Here is a 21,304-nt window from a genome sequence, read left to right as displayed (position 1 = left end):
GGCCCTGGGCAAAGGTCTAGTGAGAATCCTCCCAGCCCCCCCAACTCTCCACTCAGAAAGTGTGCAAATCCCCAATTAACTTACCAAGTGTCGGATTCCATTCAAGGCGTGATATGTGAGAGGGAAAGCAAGCAAAAACTTAGCTGTGTAGATCAGGGCTGGTCCCAGACACAGGGACTTCACGAGTTCCAAATAAGACTCAAAATTCCCAGGGAGAATCAGGGCCGACAAGCCAAAAAGAGTGACCCCTGAGGAGAAAACCAAGATTATCACAGATGCTTACTAGTTACAAGTAATAGGACATATAAAATTGGATTCTACAACAGCTCTTGGCACTTTATACAATTCTAAACCATTCTGAAGTGGGGAAGTTTTAAACTGACAATGTTGATGTTTGTGGTGGGAAATACACTATTTGAGGTCTGACCCTCATCTCTTAAATTTGTAGTATGTTTTGGCACATTATTCCTCCTCTTACAACTTTCTCTATAAAAATCCTTACCTGCCACATCAGAGGATCACACTGTGGCTGCATCTACATCTGTGCCAGTTTGAAACTATTATGTACCCCAGAAAAGCCATGTTTTAATCCTGATCCAGTCTTGTGGGGGCAGCTGTTTCTTTTAATCTGGATTCTTTTTTTTTCCCCTTACTATGTTTTATTTCTCATTATACCATTCCTGATATTTTTGTTTTTTTTTTTAAAGTAAGTTGTTTTATTGAAGTATTACATGCATTAAAAAAATGTATAATCCTAAATGTCCAGTTATAGGAATTACTACAGAGCAAGCACACCTGTATAGCCACACTCAGGTCAGGAAATAGAACAATCCCCTGAAAAACTCCCACATGCCCTCTTTTTTTTTTTTTTTTTTTAACTTTTTTTATTAATAAAACCAATCAACATACAACACAAACATTTTTAAAGTATGAATATTTCATACTTTGTGTGCAATCAATGGCTCACAATATCATCACATAGTTGTATATTCATTACTATGATCATTTCTTAGAACATTTACATCACTAATCCGGATTCTTTTATACCTAATTCAATATTGTAGGGTGGAAACTTCTGATTAGATCATCTCTAGGAGATGTGGCGCAGCCAATTGTAGGTGTGATTTTTCATTAGATGGAGATATGACTCTGCCCATTCAAGGTGGGTCTTGATTAGTTTACTGGAGTCCTTTAAAAGGGGAAACATTTTGGAGAAAGCTCAGATGTAGACACTTGGAGAACAGTTGTTTCAGAGCTGACAGAGATATGGATGTTTGGAGATGCATGAAGTGCCAACAGAGAGAGCAGATGCCTAGACATGGGCAGAGCCCAGCAGATGTCACCATGAACCGTCCCATGAGATGGTAAGCAAACCAGAACCCAGAGTTGTATCCCAGCGGAACTGAGCCAATGCCCACAGATGTTTAGAGAGGAAACCACTGTCATTAGAAGCTAGAAGCAACAAACCAAGAACAAGGACCAGCAGACACCAGCCACATGCATTCCCAGATCAGCCTTCCTTGAGCCAAAGCATCTTTCTCAGGATGCCTTAGTTAGGACATATTTATGGCCTTAGAACTGTAAACTTGTAACTTATTGAATACCCTTTTTAAAAGCCGTTTCATTTCTGGTATATTGCTTTCCAGCAGCATTAGCAAACTAAAACAACATCATTATCTCAGTAAGAAAAAATAAAAGCATATGACTCCACTTTTTGACCATGGTAAAGGTAAAATCAGAGGCTTATAACACAGACTATAGGGGGTCTTGAGATACATAGAAGCAAGAGATGGGTGAACAGTTAGCTGATGAGGTTGAACTCAAATGTAAGGGAATAGATAGAAGTGAAGGTGCTTCTCTAGTGGGTCTATAAGTAATATTACCATAATAAAGGTGAACAAGATTGAAAGTGTTCTATAGACCTATGTGTCCCACTGATTAACACTAGAAACAAAAATTAGTTCTTGCAACAACTACTTCAAAGGTATAATTCGTGTACAAAGAGTGTTTAAGTACAGGGTACAGGGAAAACTGCTATTGCATGCTATGGGCTATGTTTAACAGGAAAACATCAGCACTACCACAGAAACAGCAGGGGTAAATAATGGAGGGAGGGACAAGTGTTAAGGGGAGGTTTCAATTTCCTATTTGGTGAGGATATGTTTATTGGTTATCTTTCTCTTGGGAACAATGAAATTATCTAAAATTGAGAGCGTTGATAGACTGTAGACTTTGGGCATTATACACGATGCCTAATGAATGCAGGTGGCTGAAGGATGCACTATCTGAGAAATAGGTTAGCAAACAATGGTGTATACATATGATCAAATATTGTGCGGCTACAAAGAGGAACAAAGTTTTGAGGCATGCAATGATATGAATGAAACTGTGGGACATTTAGTGAGGCAAAATAAGCCAGAAAAGAAAGAACAATTATTATATGGTCTCCTTTAAGAAAATGCTTATAAGAAAACAGAGGCCTAGATTGTAAGCTCTTATAGCAGATACATTTAATAAAATAATAAAATAATTATTATTTATGGATTTTGAGAGGTTGTTTCATATATGTATAACCTGGTATTTAGAGATAAGAATGAAGCCGATTAGGTCGAGGATTAAGGTAATTCAGAACACAGGAGTAAGGAAGACATTTTAGAAACAAACCTATTCTTTGAGACCTAAATTTTCTGTAGTACGCAATCTAACTCAACTCGTCTGGACAGCTCATTTGAACAACCGAAACACAAGGAGCCTAGAATAAGAATCTTTAATCCTATATAGCTTAATGTAGTGCCTGGATACATCCTAGAGTATATTAAGTAGATAATCAAAAAGTATTGACAAAATCCCTTGAGGGATGGGAGAAAAAATATGGAACTATTAAACTTAATCATCAGGGAATCCTCTGATACTGTGTCAAACATTAAGGACACCCAAAGCAACAGGCAAAGCGCTTGATCTTGAGGCTTACTCTTGTGAAGCTTATGTAGGTAGTAGAGAAGCTTCGCCTAACACCAAAGAGTTACTTCTGGAGGACTTCTTTTGTTATTCAGATGTGGCCTCACTCTAAGCTCAACTCTGTAAATGAGATTATTGCCCTCCCCAAAAGATTGGACATGACATCCCGGGGTGAAAGTCTCCCTGGCATCATGGGAGATGGCTCCCAAGGATGAGTCCAGCCCTGGCACTGTGATGAACAATTCCTTCCTGACCAAAAGGGGGAAAATAAGTACTAATAAAGTATTAGCGGCTGAGAGAGTTCAAATAGAGTCGAGAGGCCACTCTGGAGGTCACCCTTATGCAAGCTTCAGTTAGACATTGCTACCTATCATGACTTGCCAATCTCCAACCAAAACTGTTTCAACCAAATTCAAACAATACCTAGGGCAATATATAAATTCTACAAAGGTTCCATGCACTAGGGTAACCCAGATGGATTCCTGGACCAGATAAGTCCTGAAACCTAGAGGCTCAGCCTCTCCAGACGTCAGCTAGTTCTATCTCCCTACCCCATATTACGGACAGTTCCTTCCAACATGAAAAAGTTAGGATGACCAATGCACAAATACCCCTCAAGAGTGGGTTAGAAAGGTCAAAGGTGATGGTGGAGTTATACAGAGAAGGTAGGGTTTAACAAACAAATATGATTGCTGAATCATTAAATTGTATTTCTTTTAGTCTTCAGTTCCTTAGAGTAGCTAGAAGTAAAAACCTAAAATTGTGGTCTTATAACCCATACCAAACTCTGAAATCTGTTCTATAACTAATTGTGCTATGCTTTGAAATCTATTGCTTTTTTGTACATATGTTATTTTTCACACACACGATAAGAAAAAAAGTTGATTGTGGTGATAAAAAAAAAATGTATTCCTTCTAGCCTCCTAAATTATGGAGCTTCTAGAAAGAAAAATCTGAGAGGATGGTATAATAGCCAATAACAAACTCCGGGATCTGTCTTGTAACAACTTGCTGAAAACTGCTTTGAAAACTATTGTTTTTTATTTCTTTGCTTTGTGTATATGTTATTTATACAATTAAAAAAAGTTAAAAAAAAAAAAAAAGTAAAAGCAGCATATTCCATGCAGAGAAAAGACAAGAAATTTTGAATGTTTCAAATCACTACCACACAAAAATTAACTCAAAATGAGCCAAAGACCTAATGTAAGAGTAAAACTACAAAACTCTTAGAAAAAAAACGTAAGAGTAAATCTTTGTGACCTTGGATTAGGCAACGGTTTCTTGGCTATAATACCAAAACCACAAGTGACAAAAGAAAAAACAGAGTCCATCAAAATTAAACCTAGTATCCTACAAACAGTACCATTCAAAAAGTAAAATGACAACCCACAGAACGGTAAAAAATATCTGCAAATCATGTCTGATAAGGGACTTATATTCAGAATATATGAAGAACTCTAATGAATCAACAATAAGAAGACAAATAACCCAATTAAAAAATGGACAAAAGATCTAAAAAGACATTTTCCCTAAAGATATATAAATAGCTAATAAGCTCATGAAAAGATGCTCAACATTATTCAATAGCCATTAGGGAAATGCAAATCAAAACCAGTTTATACCTCCAGGATGGCAATAATAGAAAAAAAAAGACAATAAAAAGTGTTAGCAAGGATGCAGAGAAATTGAAACCCTCATACATTGCTAGTGGGACTATAAAATGGTGCATCCACAGTTATGGTATTCCTCAAAAGGATAAATGCAATTACCCTATGATACTGCAACTTCATTCAGTATGGAGAATTGAAAACATTAATCCATACAAAAATCTGTATTCTATTCATAATCAGTCAAAACTTAGAAACAACCCAAATATCCATTAACTGATGAATAAATAAAATGTGGTATATCCAGACAACAGAACATTATTTGGTAATAAAAAGAAATGAACATCTGATACTTGCTTACAACATGCATGAACTATGAAAACATTATGCTAAGTGAAAGAAGCCAGGTACAAAGAACCACCTACAGTATGTTTCAGTTTATATGAAATGTCCAGAATAGGCAAGTCAATAGAGAAAAAAAATAGATTAGAGGTTCCTAGGAAATGGGGAGTAATTACTAATGGACACAGTGTTAAAAATGTTCTAAAAGTGATTGCAGTGATGGTTGCACAACTCTGTGCATATAAAAAAAACACTGAATTATACCTTTAAAATGGGGGAAGTGTATAGTATGTGAATCATATCTTACCAAAGTGGTTAAAAAAAATCTCCATCACAACAGCTGTTACCTAGTTTCTACCCCTACATATTTCCATCAGTAACTGTAATTCATAAAGTACGGTGAAAGGGCACAATTGTTGAAAACATACAGAATTATTTTAACAAGCATTTATTCTCTGTTTCCACTCAAGTCAGAGAAGTAGCTAAAATCCTAAGAATTCAACACTGGAAGGAATTTATGTAAGTAAGGTTACTGAGATCGTGTTTTAGTTTGTTAAATGCTGCTAGAATACAAATATCAGAAATAGAATGGCTTTTAAAAAGGGAATTTATTAAGTTACAAGTTTACAGTTCTACAGCCATAAAAAACGTTCAAACTAAGGCATCCAGAGAAAGATACCTTGACTCAAGGAAGGTCGATGTCTGTCACATGGGAAGGCATGTGGCTGACATCTGCTGGTCCTTGTTCCTGGTTCTGTTGCTTCCAGCTTTTGATGCCAGTGGTTTCCTCTCTAAGCATCTGTAGACCTTTACTTAGGTCCTCTAGGTCACAACTCTGGGCTCTGGCTTACTTAGCATCTCACGGGAACACACATGGCAACACCTGCTGGGCTCTGCATCTCCATATGTACACGTCCAGGCTTCTACTGTTTATGCTGGCACTCCAAAAATCTCCAAATGTCTGCATATGGGCCAGCTCTGAAGCAACTCCAAAATGTTTACTGTTTTAAAGGACTAATCAAGTAAACTAATCAGTAAACTAATCAAGACCTACCTCATATGGGCAGAATAACATCTCCATCTGATCAAAAGGTCACACTCACAATTGGGCTTGTCACACTCCATGGAAACAATCTAATCAAGAGTTCCACCCTACATTATTGAATCAGGATTAGAGGTACATGTCTTTTCTGGGGTACATAATAGTTTCAAACTAGCACAGATGGTTATGCAAAGTCTTCCCAAGATTTTTAAAAATACGAAACATTTACAGTAGATGGAGATAGAAAATGGGATGCAGAGAGTATAACTTCTAGAGCTTCATTCTAATTCTAGTGCTGTGAAATGCAGTAAGCATGTACTCTTATTTCTTTCACGGACATTTAATGAAAGCATACTTTGTTTGCTAGGGCTGCCATAACAAAGTACCGCAACTGTGTAGTTTAAAACTACACATCTCTGCCTCAGTCACATGGTCATCTTCTTTCCCTCTCACCATCTGTATCCAATATCTTCTTATAAGGACACCAGTCATTTTGGATTAGAACACAAATCCAATCCAGTTTGGCATCATCTTAACTAATATCTTCCAAAGATCCTTTTTCCAAATAGGATCACATTCATAGGACCAGTGATCAAGACTTGAACATATCTTTATAGCGGACACAATTCAATACAAATTAGTCTACCACCTGGACCCAAAAAATTTCATGCCCTTCCAAGGTAAAATACATTCACTACATCCAAACCAACCCCAAATCTTAAGTCACCTGGTTCACCAACTCTGAACCAAAAATGTCATGCAAATCAGTATATTTTGCGCAAAATTCTTCCTCATCTATGGACCTGTGAAACCCAGAAAATAAGTTATCTGCTTCCAAAATACAACAATGAACCAGGCATTGGATAAATACTGCCATTCCAAAAAGGAGAAATTGCAAGGAAAAAGAGGTTACAGGTCTAAAGCAAATCTACAACCCAGCAGGGAAAATCCATTAGATTCCAAAACCTGATAATAATCTGTGGCTCAATGCTCTGTCCTCCAGGCCCACTGGGGTGGTGGCCCCTCTCTCCAAACACTGGGGCCAAGGCAACACTCTCTCCAAACATAGAGGAAGTCCTGCCATCTCCAAACACAACGAGTGGTCACCCAACTCTTTGGCCTGAGGAAGTGTCTTTCACCTACACATTTTCATCCATGGCTCAACCCTGGAGCCATTCTTTCTTCATTTCATCTCATTTCTGTCGCTTTAAGTTTAGACTGACAGTGTTTCTGCTGATATAAAATTCTCAAAAATCTTGTTCAGCTTCCCTGCAATGCTAGGGGTTCAAGGCCATCGGACAAGAAGTTCCTCCACATATTTTTCTTGGGCAACCCCATCTCTATTCCTGGTTTCTTCTGAAATGCTTGACTGGATCCATGAGCCATACACGTAATCTCTTTAGCAAATTGTTGTCCAGCCATACCCTTGGTTGGCCCTCTTTCCAGAGCACATTATATAGATAGGCTGATGATTTTCCAAATCATTCACTGCTGGCTCCTTTTTGCTTAACAGTTCATTTTTCAGTTTATCTCATTCCTCTCATATTTTACTGTAAGCAGTAAGGAAAAAGGATGCACCTTCACACTTTGCTTGGAAATCTCTTAAGCTAAATATCCAAGTTCATCATTTACAAGTTCTCCCTACATTAGAATGCAGTTCCCCCAAGTTATCCTCCACCTTATAACAAGGATTACTTTTCTTCCAGTTTCCAAAACACATTCATCATTTCTTTCTAAACCTTCGCTAGAAGCATATTTAATGCCCAAATTTCTACCAACAGTCTCTTTGAGGTAATTAATGCTTTTATTCTCAAGTGCCTCTAAATTCTTTCAACTTCTATTATCTAATTCCAAAGCCACTTCCACATTTTCAGGTATTTGTTACAGTAGCACCCCACTTTCAATTATCAAATTTGTATTATTCAGGGTTCTCCAGAAACAACAGGAGAAAGAAAGAGATTTACTTTAAGAACTGGCTTACCCAACTGTGGGGCTGGCAACTCCAAATTTTGAGGGGCAAGCTATGGGCTAAACTTGTGCTTTGTACAAAGAAAAATCAAGACACAGTCTCTGCCCTTAAGCTTATAGAGAACATGTTTAATTAAATCAATCTATATTATAGGGTAATTGGCATTATAACAAAGGTATATGTATGCAGCACAGGTTTCTTCTCAGAGGAGTACAGAATCTGAGTTTTGAAAAAAGAAGTGAAAATGAGGGAAATGGGGAGCGGTAAGATACAAGACTAGAAAGATAAACAAATAAAATCATTTATATGCTAAACTACTTCATCTCATGCCAATCCATATCAATTAGTAACAAGAGCCTACAGTGCTATAATGAGAAGATTCTCAAGCCATATCGAGGCTTGTACAGAAAGAATGGCCTGCCTGGGGCCCCAGAAAAAGGGGAAGGTTACTTGGGCCAAATATCAATTTCTCCAATGTGACTAGAGACTCATTAAAGAATTTTAAACTAGACAGTGATATGGTCACATATGGCCTTTAAAAACATCAACCTGGGTTAGAGCTCTGAAGCTATGAAAGTCAGCAATACCCCATACAGGAACTGTTCAAAATGATGAAAAAGTGATCAGACTTCAAGTAGAGATATGAATGGAGTTGATCTGGATAGGACTAAGGTCTATGCAGAATACTGTAAAGGATGATATCCTCCATATTTTAAACCTTCAATTTCTGATGAGACTAAAGGGAGAATTGTTTATTTGGTGCAAAAAAATTATATTTTGGATAGTGCATTTCCTATTTTAACTTGTACAGTCAGTTTAGATGAACACCATAAGTACATGGAATCTTGAATAGGGCATGAGATTTCATTTGTTTGTCCAGGTTAGTGTAATGCCCTGATACATCTCGAGTAATTTGGGCAGTAAAAAAAAAAGTATTTGCAAAGTCCCCTTAGGGGAATAGGGAGAAAGGAGGAAATATTCAACTTTCCTTTTGAGAATTTCTGATATTCTTGCAAGCAGTGGGGACAATCAAATCAATAGGCCCCAACCCTCAATTTTGAGGTTTTCCCCTATGAATCTTATTCCTGCAAAGGATAGGCTAAGCCTACTTAAAATTATGCCTGTGAGTCACCCCTAGAGAACCTCTTTTATTGCTCAGATATGGCTTCTCTCTCTAAGCCAGCTTGGCAGGTGAACTCACTGCCCTTCCTCCTATGGGACGTGATTCTCAGGGGTGTAAATCTCCCTGGCAGCATGGGACAGAAATCCCAGGATGAGCCAGGATCTGGTGTCAAGGGACTGAAAAAGCCTTCTTCATCAAAAGAGAGGAGAGAGAGAGAGAAGACAAAGTTTTAGTGGCTGAGAGATTTCAAACAGAGTTGAGAGGTTATCCTGGATGTTATTCTTATGCATTATATAACTATCCCTTTTTAGTTAATGGTATATTGGAATGCCTGGAGGGAAGTACCTGAAACTATTGAACTATGTATGTTCCAGTAGACTTGTCTTGAAAATGAATGTATAAAGATATAACTTTTACAGTGTGACTGTGTGATTGAGAAAACTTTGTGTCCAATGTTCCTTTTATCCAGGGTATGAACAGATGAGTGAAAAAAATATATATGGATAAAAATAAATAAATAATGGGGAGACACAGGGTAAAATAAATTGGGTAGATGGAAATACTAGTGGTCAGTGAGAAGGAGGGGTAAGGTATATGGCATGTATGAGTTTTCTCTTCACTCTTTTTACTTCTGTTTCTGGAGTGATGCAAATGTTCTAAAAAGTGATCATGGTGATGAATGCACAACTAGATGATGATATCGTGAGCTATTGATTCTATGACCGTATATGAACTGTATGTGTGAAGCTTTCTCAATAAAAATATTTAAAAAAACAAGCATCAACCTGGATGCAGCAGGTGGATAGACAGGAGAGGAGTTAGATGGAAGCAGGAAGTCTGATTAGAAAACCATGTTAGTAAAATGTCTCCAGTTGAGAAAGTGATAATAGTTTGCTTCAAGGGGAGAATGGAAATGAAGATACAATAAAAGAAGATATGAAATGACGTCCTAAAGTAACAAGACAAATGGATGAGCCTTGAGGATATAACGCTGAGTAAAATAAGCCAGACACAAAAGGATAGATACTGTATGATTTCGCTTTTATGACCTTGGCAAAGGTAAACTCAGGGCTAATAATACAGAATATAGGGGACCTAGAGATACATGGAAGCTAGAGATGGGTGAATGGTTAGCTAATGAGGTTGAACTTAAATGTAAGGGAACGGACAGAAGTGAAGACAGTTCATTAGTGGGGTCTATAAGTAATATTGCCATATTGAAGTTGAACATGAAAAGTGGAAATGAGACAGACTGAGAGGACTACACATTTCACTTGGATACCTTCCATGATCTACTTTACTCGTTTAAGTTACCTGCCAGGACTCTATAGGGTTTGAATTTTCAAGTCATCTGCTAGTATGTCTCCTACAAAAATCAAATCCTAGACTATCAGCTCTAAGAGCTACATTTTGCTTTAGTTTAGTCCTCTATATACACCCACTTCACAGGTACATCCCATACCCTGTCCTTTCCCCCAACCAAGTCCTACTAATTTTCACTTGAAGATCTCCTGAACACTTTTTATAGCATCTCTCTGGGCCAATTAGCAGACAACCTGTAGACAACCCCAGATACACTAACTGGCTCAATCTAAGGACAGGAAAGAAAAGAATGGAAAGAATTACATTTGTAATACTAAGGATACAAATCTTATAAAGGCTGGAATGCCTAGCAAATTTGCAGAACTATGAAAGATAATTCTGCCTCTACTACTACCTATAGTTAACTATGGACCACCCCCCTCAGCTTTTTAGTCTTTTCAATAATAGGGAAATCATATCTGCTGAAACAATGTTGTGAATGCAAAATGAAATAGCATATGTGAAAGTAAAAAGTATAGCCATTATATAAAATGTAAGGTATAATTATATTTTCTGTTCTATTTCCTATTCTAATTCTGCCAACCTTATCTCTGCATTTAATCTACCCTCCTTCTTCCAGAAGACTGGAGGCAATATTTAGATCATTCAAAAGCTTAAAAGGCTTTTCTTGATCAAGTAGCTCAAGGTCTAAGATGAAACTGTGATTAAATTCTGATCCATAGTCACCAGGCCTCAGTGTACTACCAATTACTTACTTTGTTACTCACAATCTGACCTTCTACAACAGAATAATCACTTTTCCCCTAATGTTGTTATACAGGTCCCCTATATTCTGTATTATAAGCCCCTGAGTTTACCTTTACCATAGTCATAAAAGAGAAATCATACAGTGTTGTATTATTGTGAACTTTGGAAGACCATTTCCCTATGTGAAAGAAAAGTACAGGATTATAATATCTGGCAGGGGTATATTTGTTGGTTTAGTAGCTATCAGTCACCAATAACTGATAAATCAAGTAGCAGTTGAACATTGTGTTGGTTTGTTAAAGCTGCCAGAATTCAACATCCTAGAAATGGAAGTTTTTAAAAAGGGAATTTATTAAATTACAAGTTACAAGTTTATAGTTAGGGTATAAAAATGTCCAAACTAAGGCATCCAGGTAAAGATCCCTTGACTCAAGAAAGGCCAGTAAGTCAGGAACACCTCTTTCAGTGGGAAGGTATGTGGCTGACGTCTGCCAGTCCTTTGGCTTCTAGTTTCAAACAGCTTCTCTGGGGGGGAGGGGGGTGTTCTTTCTGTATCTTCAAATGTCTGGGTCTCGTTTTGGCTCTGAAGCAACTGTAAGCTCTCTCAGCTCCTGGAGACTCCTGGGGCTTCTGCATCTCCAAACATCTGTGTCCGCATCTTCATCTGAGGTTTCTCCAAATGTTTCCCCTTTTAAAGGACTTCAGTAAATTAGTAAGACCTAACTTGAATGGGTGGGGTCACATCTACATCTATCTAATCAAAGGGTCAAACCCACAATTGAGTGGATTATTTCTCCATGGAAACAATATAATAAAGGGTCCCACCACACAATACTGAATCAGGATTAGAAGAACAAGGCTTTTCTGGGGTACATAATTTCATACCAGCACAGGTATGGCACTCAAATTAGAACTAAGAGGCCAGTGATTTCCCCAGAATTGGCAAAAAAAAAACTTTGGAGGGTGTTCTAGTTTGCTAGTTGCAATATACCAGAAACGGAATGGCTTTTAAAAAGGGGAATTTAGTAAGTTGCTAGTTTACAGATCTAAGGCTGAGAAAATGTCCCAGTTAAAGTAAGTCTATAGACATTTCCAATCTAAGGCATCCAGGGACAGATACCTGATACAGATATCAAGAAGGCCAATGAAGTTCAGGGTTTCTCTTTCATCTTGAGAAGACACATGGTGAACAGGGTCAGGGTTTCTCTCTCATCCAGAAAGGCATGTGGCAAACATGGCATCATCTGCTAGCTTTCTCTCCTGGCTTCCCTTCACAAAGCTCCCCAGGAGGCGTTTTCCTTCTTCATTTCCAAAGGTCTCTAGCTGGTGGACTCTCTGCTTCTCGTGGCTATGTCATTCTGCTCCCTCCAAATCTCTTTTTTTCTTCTAAATGTTTCTTCTTTTTATAGGATTCCAATAAACTAATCAAGACCCACCTGACTGGGTGGAGACATGTTGTTCTAGCTTGCTAACTGCCAGAATGCAATATACCAGAGACAGAATGGCTTTTAAAAAAGGGAATATGATAAGTTGTTAATTTACAGTTCTCAGGCCGAGAAAATGTCCCAATTAAAGCAAGTCTACAGAAATGTCCAATCTAAGGCATTCAGGGAAAGATACCTTGGTTCAAGAAGGCAGATGAAATTCAGGGTTTCTCTCTCAAGTGAGAAGGCACAATGGCGAACACAGTCAGGGTTTCTCTCTCAGCTGGAAGGACACATGGCAAACAGAGCATCATCTGCCAGCTTTCTTTCCTGGCTTCCTGTTTCATGAAGCTCCTGGGAGGTGTTTTCCTTCTTCATTTCCAAAGGTCACTGGCAGATGGGCTCTGCTTCTCAAGGCTATGTCGTTCTGCTCTGTTCTCTCTGAATCACTCCATTCTCCAAAATGTTTCCTCCTTTATAGGACTCCAGAAACTAAGCAATACCCACTCAAATGGGTGGAGACATGCCTTCAGCTAACCCAGTTTAACAACCACTCTTGATCAAACCACATCTCCAGGGAGATGATCTAATTACAGTTTCAAACATACAATGTTGTTCTAGTTTGCTAGCTGCGGGAATGCAACACACCAGAGACGGATTGGCTTTTAATAAAAGGGGATTTATTTTGTTGGTTCTTCAGAGGAAAGGCAGCTAACTTTCCACTGAGGTTCTTTCTTATGTGGGAAGGCACAGGATGGTCTCTGCTGGCCTTCTCTCCAGGCCTCTGGGTTCCAACAATTTTCCCCGGGGTGATTCCTTTCTGCATCTCCAAAGGCCTGGGCTGAGCTGCAAGTGCTGAAATGAGGAATGCCAAGCTGCTTAGGCGGTGCTACGTTGTGCTCTCTCATTTAAGCACCAGCCAATTAAGCCAAACATCATTCACTGCACAGGCCCACCTCCTAGCTGACTGCAATGTAAATCAGCAACAGATGAGGTTCATGCACCATTGACTCATGTCCGCAGCAACAGAACTAGGCATGTTCACCTGGCCAAGTTGACAACTGAATCTCACTACCACAAAAGATGAATAGGGATTAGAAGAAGTGGCTGTCTTTACAAAATGGGATTAGGATTAAAACATGGTTTTTCTAGGGTCCATACATCATTTCAAACCAGCACACATGTATCCACCTAATCCATTTTAACAACCACTCGATTACTCAAGATCACATCAAGGTCATATCAAGATCACATCAAGATGTGACTCCCTAAGTAACATCTCCATGGACATGATCTACTTACAGTTTCAAACATGCAGTACTGAATAGGGATTAGAAGAAATGGTTGCTGTATTAGACAGGGTTCTCTACAGAAACAGAATCAACAGGAAACACTCGCAAATACAAAATTTATAAAAGTGTCTAACATAACCGTGGGAATGCAGAGTCCAAAATCCACAGGCTGTGAAGCTAACAATTCCGATGGAGGGTCTGGACGAACTCCACAGGAGAGGCTCGACGGCCTAAGCAGGAAAAGAGTCTGTCTCTTCTGAATCCTCCTTAAAAGGCTTCCAGTGATTAGATTAAGCATCACTTATTGCAGAAGACATGCCAGAAGACACTCATTCCAGATTACAAATGGAATCAGCTGATATGATTATGATTTAATTCTATGAAATGTCCTCATCACAACAGACAGGCGAGCACTTGCCCAACCAGACACATAGGTACCACCACTTGGCCAAGTTGACACATGAACCTGACCATGACAGTTGCCTTTACAAAATGGGATTAGGATTAAAACATGGCTTTTCTAGGGTACGCACATCCTTTCAAACCAGCACGGGGGAAAGAAAAAAGAACACCCAGAGACCCTGATTCAGTAGGTTTGGAATCACTGTTCTAAGGCTAGAACTGTGGTTTCCAAACCAGGCACTGAAGTACCCTAGGTACTACAGCAAACTCATGGGGTGCTACAAATTATTTTCAATATTTAAAGGAAACACAGTGATTCTCAACATCTGCTGAACACCATGTGAACTAGCAGTTCAAGACAGTTTATAATTTCAACATCAGATCTTACTGAGAATCCTTTCAATGATCATATCTTTGTAAAGCTGGATTTTCAACAAAAATCAAATGCATGTGGAAATCGCTGAGGAACAGGAAATGAGGATGGTAGTAGTGTCCAATCTGATTTCCAAAGTTTGAGAAATAGGGGTGTGTCCAAAAAGCATGTGCATCCTGCTATTAAGCAGCTGTGGCTAAGAATGAAATAACTATATATTTTTTCTTTCAACAATTCATGTGGATTTTTTTCAAACGGCTACTCAATTATTAGGACAAAAGTACTTAAGTTGTTTGGACCTAACTATTTAATAAATAAAACTGTTACGTATTTCTTTTGGTTTAGAGCAACATGAAAAAATTACTAAAGACAATGAGATGCCATGAATCAAGACAGTTTGAGAAACTGTGGGTGGAAAACATGATCTAAGAAGTTTCAAGGATATTTGTCAGTCTTAATAGATAGGAAGTCAGATGATCACAGGAACCTCTCCACTATCCTTTGAATTTCAGTGCAAATATAAATCTCTGAAACTTCAACAGCCATACACATGCCTTAATTATCATGGTAAACTCAGCCCTGATTTATGCCCCATGTGGGATGCCAGACTAATAGCTCAGTTCCGGGAAAGGCCACTCATAAAAACATTTGCCTCATGAGGACCAGACTCTTCCTCAGATGGCTGCCTCATCCAAGGATAACACCACTGTTTTAATTTGTTAAATGCTGCTGGAATATACCAGAAATGGGTTGGATTTTATAAAAGGAATTTATTAAGTTACGAGTTTACAGTTCTAAGGCATTAAAAATATCCAAATTCAGGCATCCAGAGAAAGATAACTTGACTCAAGAAAGGGCCAATGATGTGGAGTTTCTCTGTCAGCTGGGAAGGCAAATGGTGATGTCTGCTAGCTTCCTCTTCCAGCTTCCTGTTTCAAAAGGTGTCCCCAGGGACAATTTTCCTTATGCATCTCCAAAGGTCTCTTGCCTGTGTCAGCTCTGAAGCTTTTTCCAAAATGGTTCCCTCTTATAGGACTCCAATAAGCAACCCCACCTTGAATGGGTAGAGACCCATCTCCATGGAAACCACCTAATCAACAGATCACACCCACAACTGGGTGGCTCATCTCCATGGAAACAACTCAATAAAAAAGACCCTACCCAACAATATTGAATCAGAATTAAAGTATATGGATTTTCTAGGGTACAAAAAAGTTTCAAACCAGCACAACCACCTACTCTCATATAACCTACCATAGAGTTATAATTAATGGGGGTGGTGCAAGGGTAGTTCAGTGGTAGAATTCTCACCTGCCAAGCAGGAGAGCTGGGTTCAATTCCTGTCCCATGTATTTCGCCCCCAAAAAAACAAGCAAACAAAAATTCAACAAATGGTGCTGTAATAATAGGATACTCACATTGAAAAAGAATGAAATGTGACCCCGCCATACAGCATACAAAAAAAAAAGCTAATGGAATTCTGGGATATGATTCCAACAATCACATTAGTCTCCTCAGCCTTTGCTTCTCCTATGAATGTCAAAGAATTCTATTAACTAGTTTAATTAATTCAAAAGGACAAGACTGTCTCTAAAACCATTCCACTATGTTAGCTACATGTCAATTACTTTCAAGATTAGTATTTTTAAAAAGATGAAGACACCATCAAGTCTAACAGACCAATTAAGAATCAGAAGTTTTTAAGTGTCTAAGAAAGAAATTATGATATTAATAGAAAGAATTTGAGTTTGGTGTTCAAATTCCAGCCTAGTCACTTAAATGCAAATAAACTTGGATAAACTTTTTACTGTTTTTTGAGCCTGTTTCTTCATCTGTTAAACAAGGGTATCACCATTTTGCAGGTTGTTATGGGAATTAAATAATTATGTAAATATTCAGGAAATGATAGCTAGCAGCAGTACTGTTAGTTCTATTTGAAATAAATGGTATTTTTCTCAGAAGTTGTGTCCTTTAAAAAAAAACATGAGAGTCTGAATACACACAAAATAGTGGCTATCTCTGAACAACAGGATTAAAGCGGATTTTTTTAAGTCACACATTTCTCTACTGGTTTTAATTATTTGCAATATGCTTTTGTCATCAGAAAAAAAATTAAAACAATGTCTCAGGGAGGTCAAGGAGATCTGGAGATCATTACAGAAATTCCAACCAGATACAATTAGAAGGGAGATCATGTTCACTGACAGCCACCATATTCTTTCAAAAAAGTCTCCCCTCTTCAAGGAATGCTAATCAGTTAATTTAATCAAGAGTTTTCTGTGGGAGCAAAAGCAGACGTCACCATGACAGAGGAACTCACATGAAAGCTACCTGCCTTTCCAAAGAACTGTAAATATGTAACTAAATAAATCCCCTCTATGAAAGCAAAAAAAAAAAAAAATACTTTTGCCAAAGCTCTTTATTACAAGTGAAAATTACATAAATAAATATGAGATGTCCTAAATCCCCCTGTGAAAGTCAGTATATTGTGAAGCACGCCTCCACGCCTAGAATCTGAGTATCTGAAGAAAGAATCCTCTAAATGCTAAACAATTTAAACTGGGAAAACAAAGCCACTGAAGCTGTCCCATCTAATCACTAAGGAAAATTAAATGGTTCTTTCATTAGGCTGCCAAGACCAGCTCCTGCTGGCTCTACTGCACTTAAGTACTATATATGGAACAATAAAGAGTGTCAGTAAGTCTTATGCCACTTCAGAAGCTGCCACAAACTCTTTCAGACACTTTTTCCCAGCAAGCCTCTGCATATGTCATTGTAAATGAAAATGAAAACATCTCTAAGAGGTTTGGCCAAGCTGCTCAAATGATGATTAAAACTCAGGTAGACAGGAGCTGACTGAGCTTTTATCTAAAGCGTTGTCAACATTAATTCCAGAACGCTGTATTCTGCCCATCTGCTTCCCTGGAGCCCCTCTCTTGAGGTGGAGAGTATTCATGCACTGAGGTAAAGTCAAGCATTTCTGAGAAGCAATTTCTCTTCTGGTGACAATCAGTTTTTCAAGGTCATCCCATCTTGGTAAAGCAAGGATTAAGATGCAGCAGTCATCAAGAGAAAAAGGCTGAGAATTAGATTTTAGCTACCAGTGATTAGACATTTTCTGAAAAATACAAAGATTAAATATTCTTATTATTAATTTAACTAATAATCACTACCAGACCTACATTAGGAACTTTATAAGTGGTATTCCGTTTAATTCTCACAATCCTATTCATAATTTTTTAATTATAAAATTTAATAATACTTTTATAGGAAGTATTATTATAAAAGCAGAAAAGTGAATGTCTACCATACTGAAGGATAATCTACCCAGAGATCTCACACGTATCAAGAACTTTTGATGCATTTCCCACAGTCCAAGGCCTACATGGTCTTCAGCCTTGTCAAAATTACAAGAGACTAAAATACATATACATATAAAGTATCTAAAATAGACTGCAATGACCAAAATCCAAGGCACAGAAAGTTGAATTTAAAATGAGATCAGAGGGCAGGCAATGGTAGCACAGTGGCAGAGTTCCTGCCTGCCTTGCTGGTGACCAGGGTTCAATTCCTGGTGCCTGCCCATGCGAAAAAAAAGAGAGCGAATAGAAAAAGATGGAGCTAATAGTTTTGAGAGAAATGTTATTTAGGCCAAGATGAGCCCTAATGAATTAAAATCACCACGTCTCACAAGAATTTATTTCTCTATTGACTAGATAATTTGTGTCCTCCAGATTCAGTGGCTCTGTCCTCTGGATTCCAGTGGATAAACACACTCAACATCTAATTCTTTGTTTTACTTTTTCCCTTTTCATGATCCTTACTACCCATTTCTTCCTATTACCATCACCCAACTTTACCTTTGCCTTTTTCCAATGGTCTAGCCAAACCCAAATGCCTATAGGAGCCACCCAAATGTGTGACTCAAGTAGAACATAAGGCGACAGAGCAGTGGGGATCATAAAGACCTGAAGAGGTGCACGTTCCACTCAAAGACATTCAAACTCAATTTTTTAAAAACACAGTACAACCAAACAAAATAAGTCTGTGGACTAAATATAGCCCTCAGGCTGCCAGTCTACCCCGAAACAGAACACTACCAACTAGATTTTGCCTTACTAAATTTCAATCATATTCTGGTCCTGTGTCTCTAATACATTTAGGACACCTTGGTTGTTTTTGTACTGCATTCCTCAGTGACAACATTTATAAACTTTTGTGTTATTCCAACAGATAGCAAATAAGATCTACTCTTAAGAAGATTTTATTAGTTTAAGATTTCTAAATTTTAATTGTTATCATTAAATTTTAATTTGGTTCCTTTTGTGGACCAAAAAAACACTAAGGGTCAGGGAGGTCAAATTACCTGCCCAGTTAGTTAGTGACATGGTTGGATATGAACTCCCATCTGTCTCAATCCAAAGTTCATGCTCTTTTCACTTTCGCTACACTGCATTCGTCTGGAATGATCAGGATTCCTAAACATACCACATAATATCAGAGAATGAGTAAGTAATTTCTCATTGCATGAAAAGCCCTGAAGAAAAATGGCCTTTTCAGAGGACCATTAGTTACTTTACAAATATCTAAGGCCTTTGGTTTTCCCAGGAAGGAAGCCGACAGCCTGAATGGCAAGTTTGGTGATGAATTCAGACAACCCTTCACTGAAGTTCTGATTCTCCAATACGACCCATTTTTAAAAACTACCCAAATATTCAGAACATTCTTATATTCATTTAAATTAGTTGCACAATTTATTTATAGTGGCATTTAGTTTCAAAATATCTATTGTTTGACATCCTAATTTTCTATTCCAATCTTGTTTTAATTGTTGTATGTGGCATCTTATTTACTCTTTCACTATCTCATACATTATTGCAGGTTTAGCCATCTACCATTTTCAAGGAATTTACCAAATTTCATCTAGATTCTTATACTGTCTGTCAACATGAAAAATCATGAGTATTTTAACCTCTATAGGGTCTCAGCAATGGAAAAGTGTGATGACTCTCCTCTTTCAAACTTTTAATAAATCATTTGTAAAGTTTTTTCCAATAAATTCTGTTTTTTTAGTTTTTAATGCAAATTTTACTGAGATATATTCAAACACCATAAAATCCATCCAAAGTAAACAATCAACAGCTCACCATATCATCACATAGTTGTGCAATTCTCACCAGAATCAATTTTAGAATGTTTTCATTGTTCCAAAAAGAAAAATAAAGCATAAGATAGAAAAAAAGAAAATAAAAAACTCCCCACACACCTAAAATAAATTGTGCTTTTTTTTTTTGTATGCTTATGGTGGGGGTCACATTTCATTCTTTTTCCATGTCACTATCCCATAAACTGTGATTTAAAGTCAAACTAGTCTCAATGTTTTTTAGATCAACATGCTTTCAGAATTTATATTAGCTACATCCCAATAAATAAACTTCTCTTGTACTTTCAATGATTTTTAGGATTAAATCTGCTCATCAAAATCAAACTGACAGAAGTGTCAATCTACAAATTATAAGACTTTAAGCAAGCAGAAATAAACGCAACAATGAATTAGAGCGGCTTAATCTTAGAATTTACCCTATTAATTAATCAGTTCAGTGCAAGTAGGTTAAAAAGCCAGGAACTACACAAGAATTCTAAGGTAATACCAGTTACCCTTACACCTGTATTCCATCATCCTTTTAACAATCAAAGGAATGATGGCATCAGACAGGAGTTCCTATCCTTATTTATCACAAAACTGTGTATGCCTGATTACAAACAGCAGAGACTTCACTTTAATGTTTGCCAATAACTCAGCAGCGGTGCTCCCTATATACAGGATTCCCGCAGCCATGAATCCTAATGACTACATCAGTAAAAACATTGCTGAAAGAAGCCTAGGAGGGATCCTGAACAATATTATGAAAAAAAGAAAGAAGTGCACTTTCCCAATATGACCAGCATTTTAAAGGCAAAAGTCAAGAGAAATTCTCTTTCCTATCCTGACAGCTCTGACACTAAAAGAGATTTCTGAAGCAACAGCACACTACATGCTAGGACCTGAAGGCTGCCATCTGTTTTACTCCATGCAAATGGGTCAGCTCCAGGCAAACTGGTGACGATACCTACCATGATGAGTTAAGATTTGAGCTATACTCCCAGGGTAAGGTATCATAAGAGAGCAGACAAGAGAGCCTCAGAGTTTTACATAAGGAAAAGCAATGGGGCTTCTGTCTCTCAGGAATATGACCTTATATAGATTCTAGGTGAGATATATTCTCTCATTCCATAGGATAAGGTTAAAGGCATATCAGGGAACTGTCTACAGGATGAAAGAATATGTACACATAGGAGGGCTATATATGCTGCTCAAAGTCATAAGCTCATTTTCATTTGCCAGCAAAGAGCCTAGGACTATCAGCTTGGAACAAAGACTTGTTGAATATGAGCTAGCAGCCCACTTGAGCATTTCTTTTAGAAAGCATTCCACTACTCTTAGTTTGTATCTATTCCTCTTGTAAATTTATGAATTTACAAGAAATGATCATTATGATCATTATGATGAATATGCAACTATGTGATGATATTGTGAATTACTGATTTTATATATATATATTATACATAGAACAGAATGATCAAAAGTTAAGAATGTTTGCATTTGCTTGTCATATTTTTTAAAAAATTAAAAAATTAAATGCTTAATTCACTCTGAAGTAC

The 21,304-nt window shown here is 37.7% G+C and overlaps 1 protein-coding gene across 2 annotated transcripts in view; it reads right to left on the bottom strand.

Annotated features, from left to right (window-relative positions):
- Positions 1–21,304, bottom strand: part of SDHC (succinate dehydrogenase complex subunit C) — a 54,791-nt gene that overhangs the window by 2,465 nt on the left and 31,022 nt on the right. For both annotated transcript variants that reach the window (XM_077156690.1, XM_077156689.1), the window contains exon 5: positions 85–248. In XM_077156690.1, the coding sequence (XP_077012805.1) occupies positions 85–248 (164 nt within the window). The remainder of the gene's footprint in view (positions 1–84; positions 249–21,304) is intronic.

The sequence above is a fragment of the Tamandua tetradactyla genome, chromosome 4 (genome assembly GCF_023851605.1).
Source record: "Tamandua tetradactyla isolate mTamTet1 chromosome 4, mTamTet1.pri, whole genome shotgun sequence".
Lineage (NCBI taxonomy): Eukaryota > Metazoa > Chordata > Mammalia > Pilosa > Myrmecophagidae > Tamandua > Tamandua tetradactyla.
This window is presented reverse-complemented; position numbering and strand designations above follow the sequence as displayed.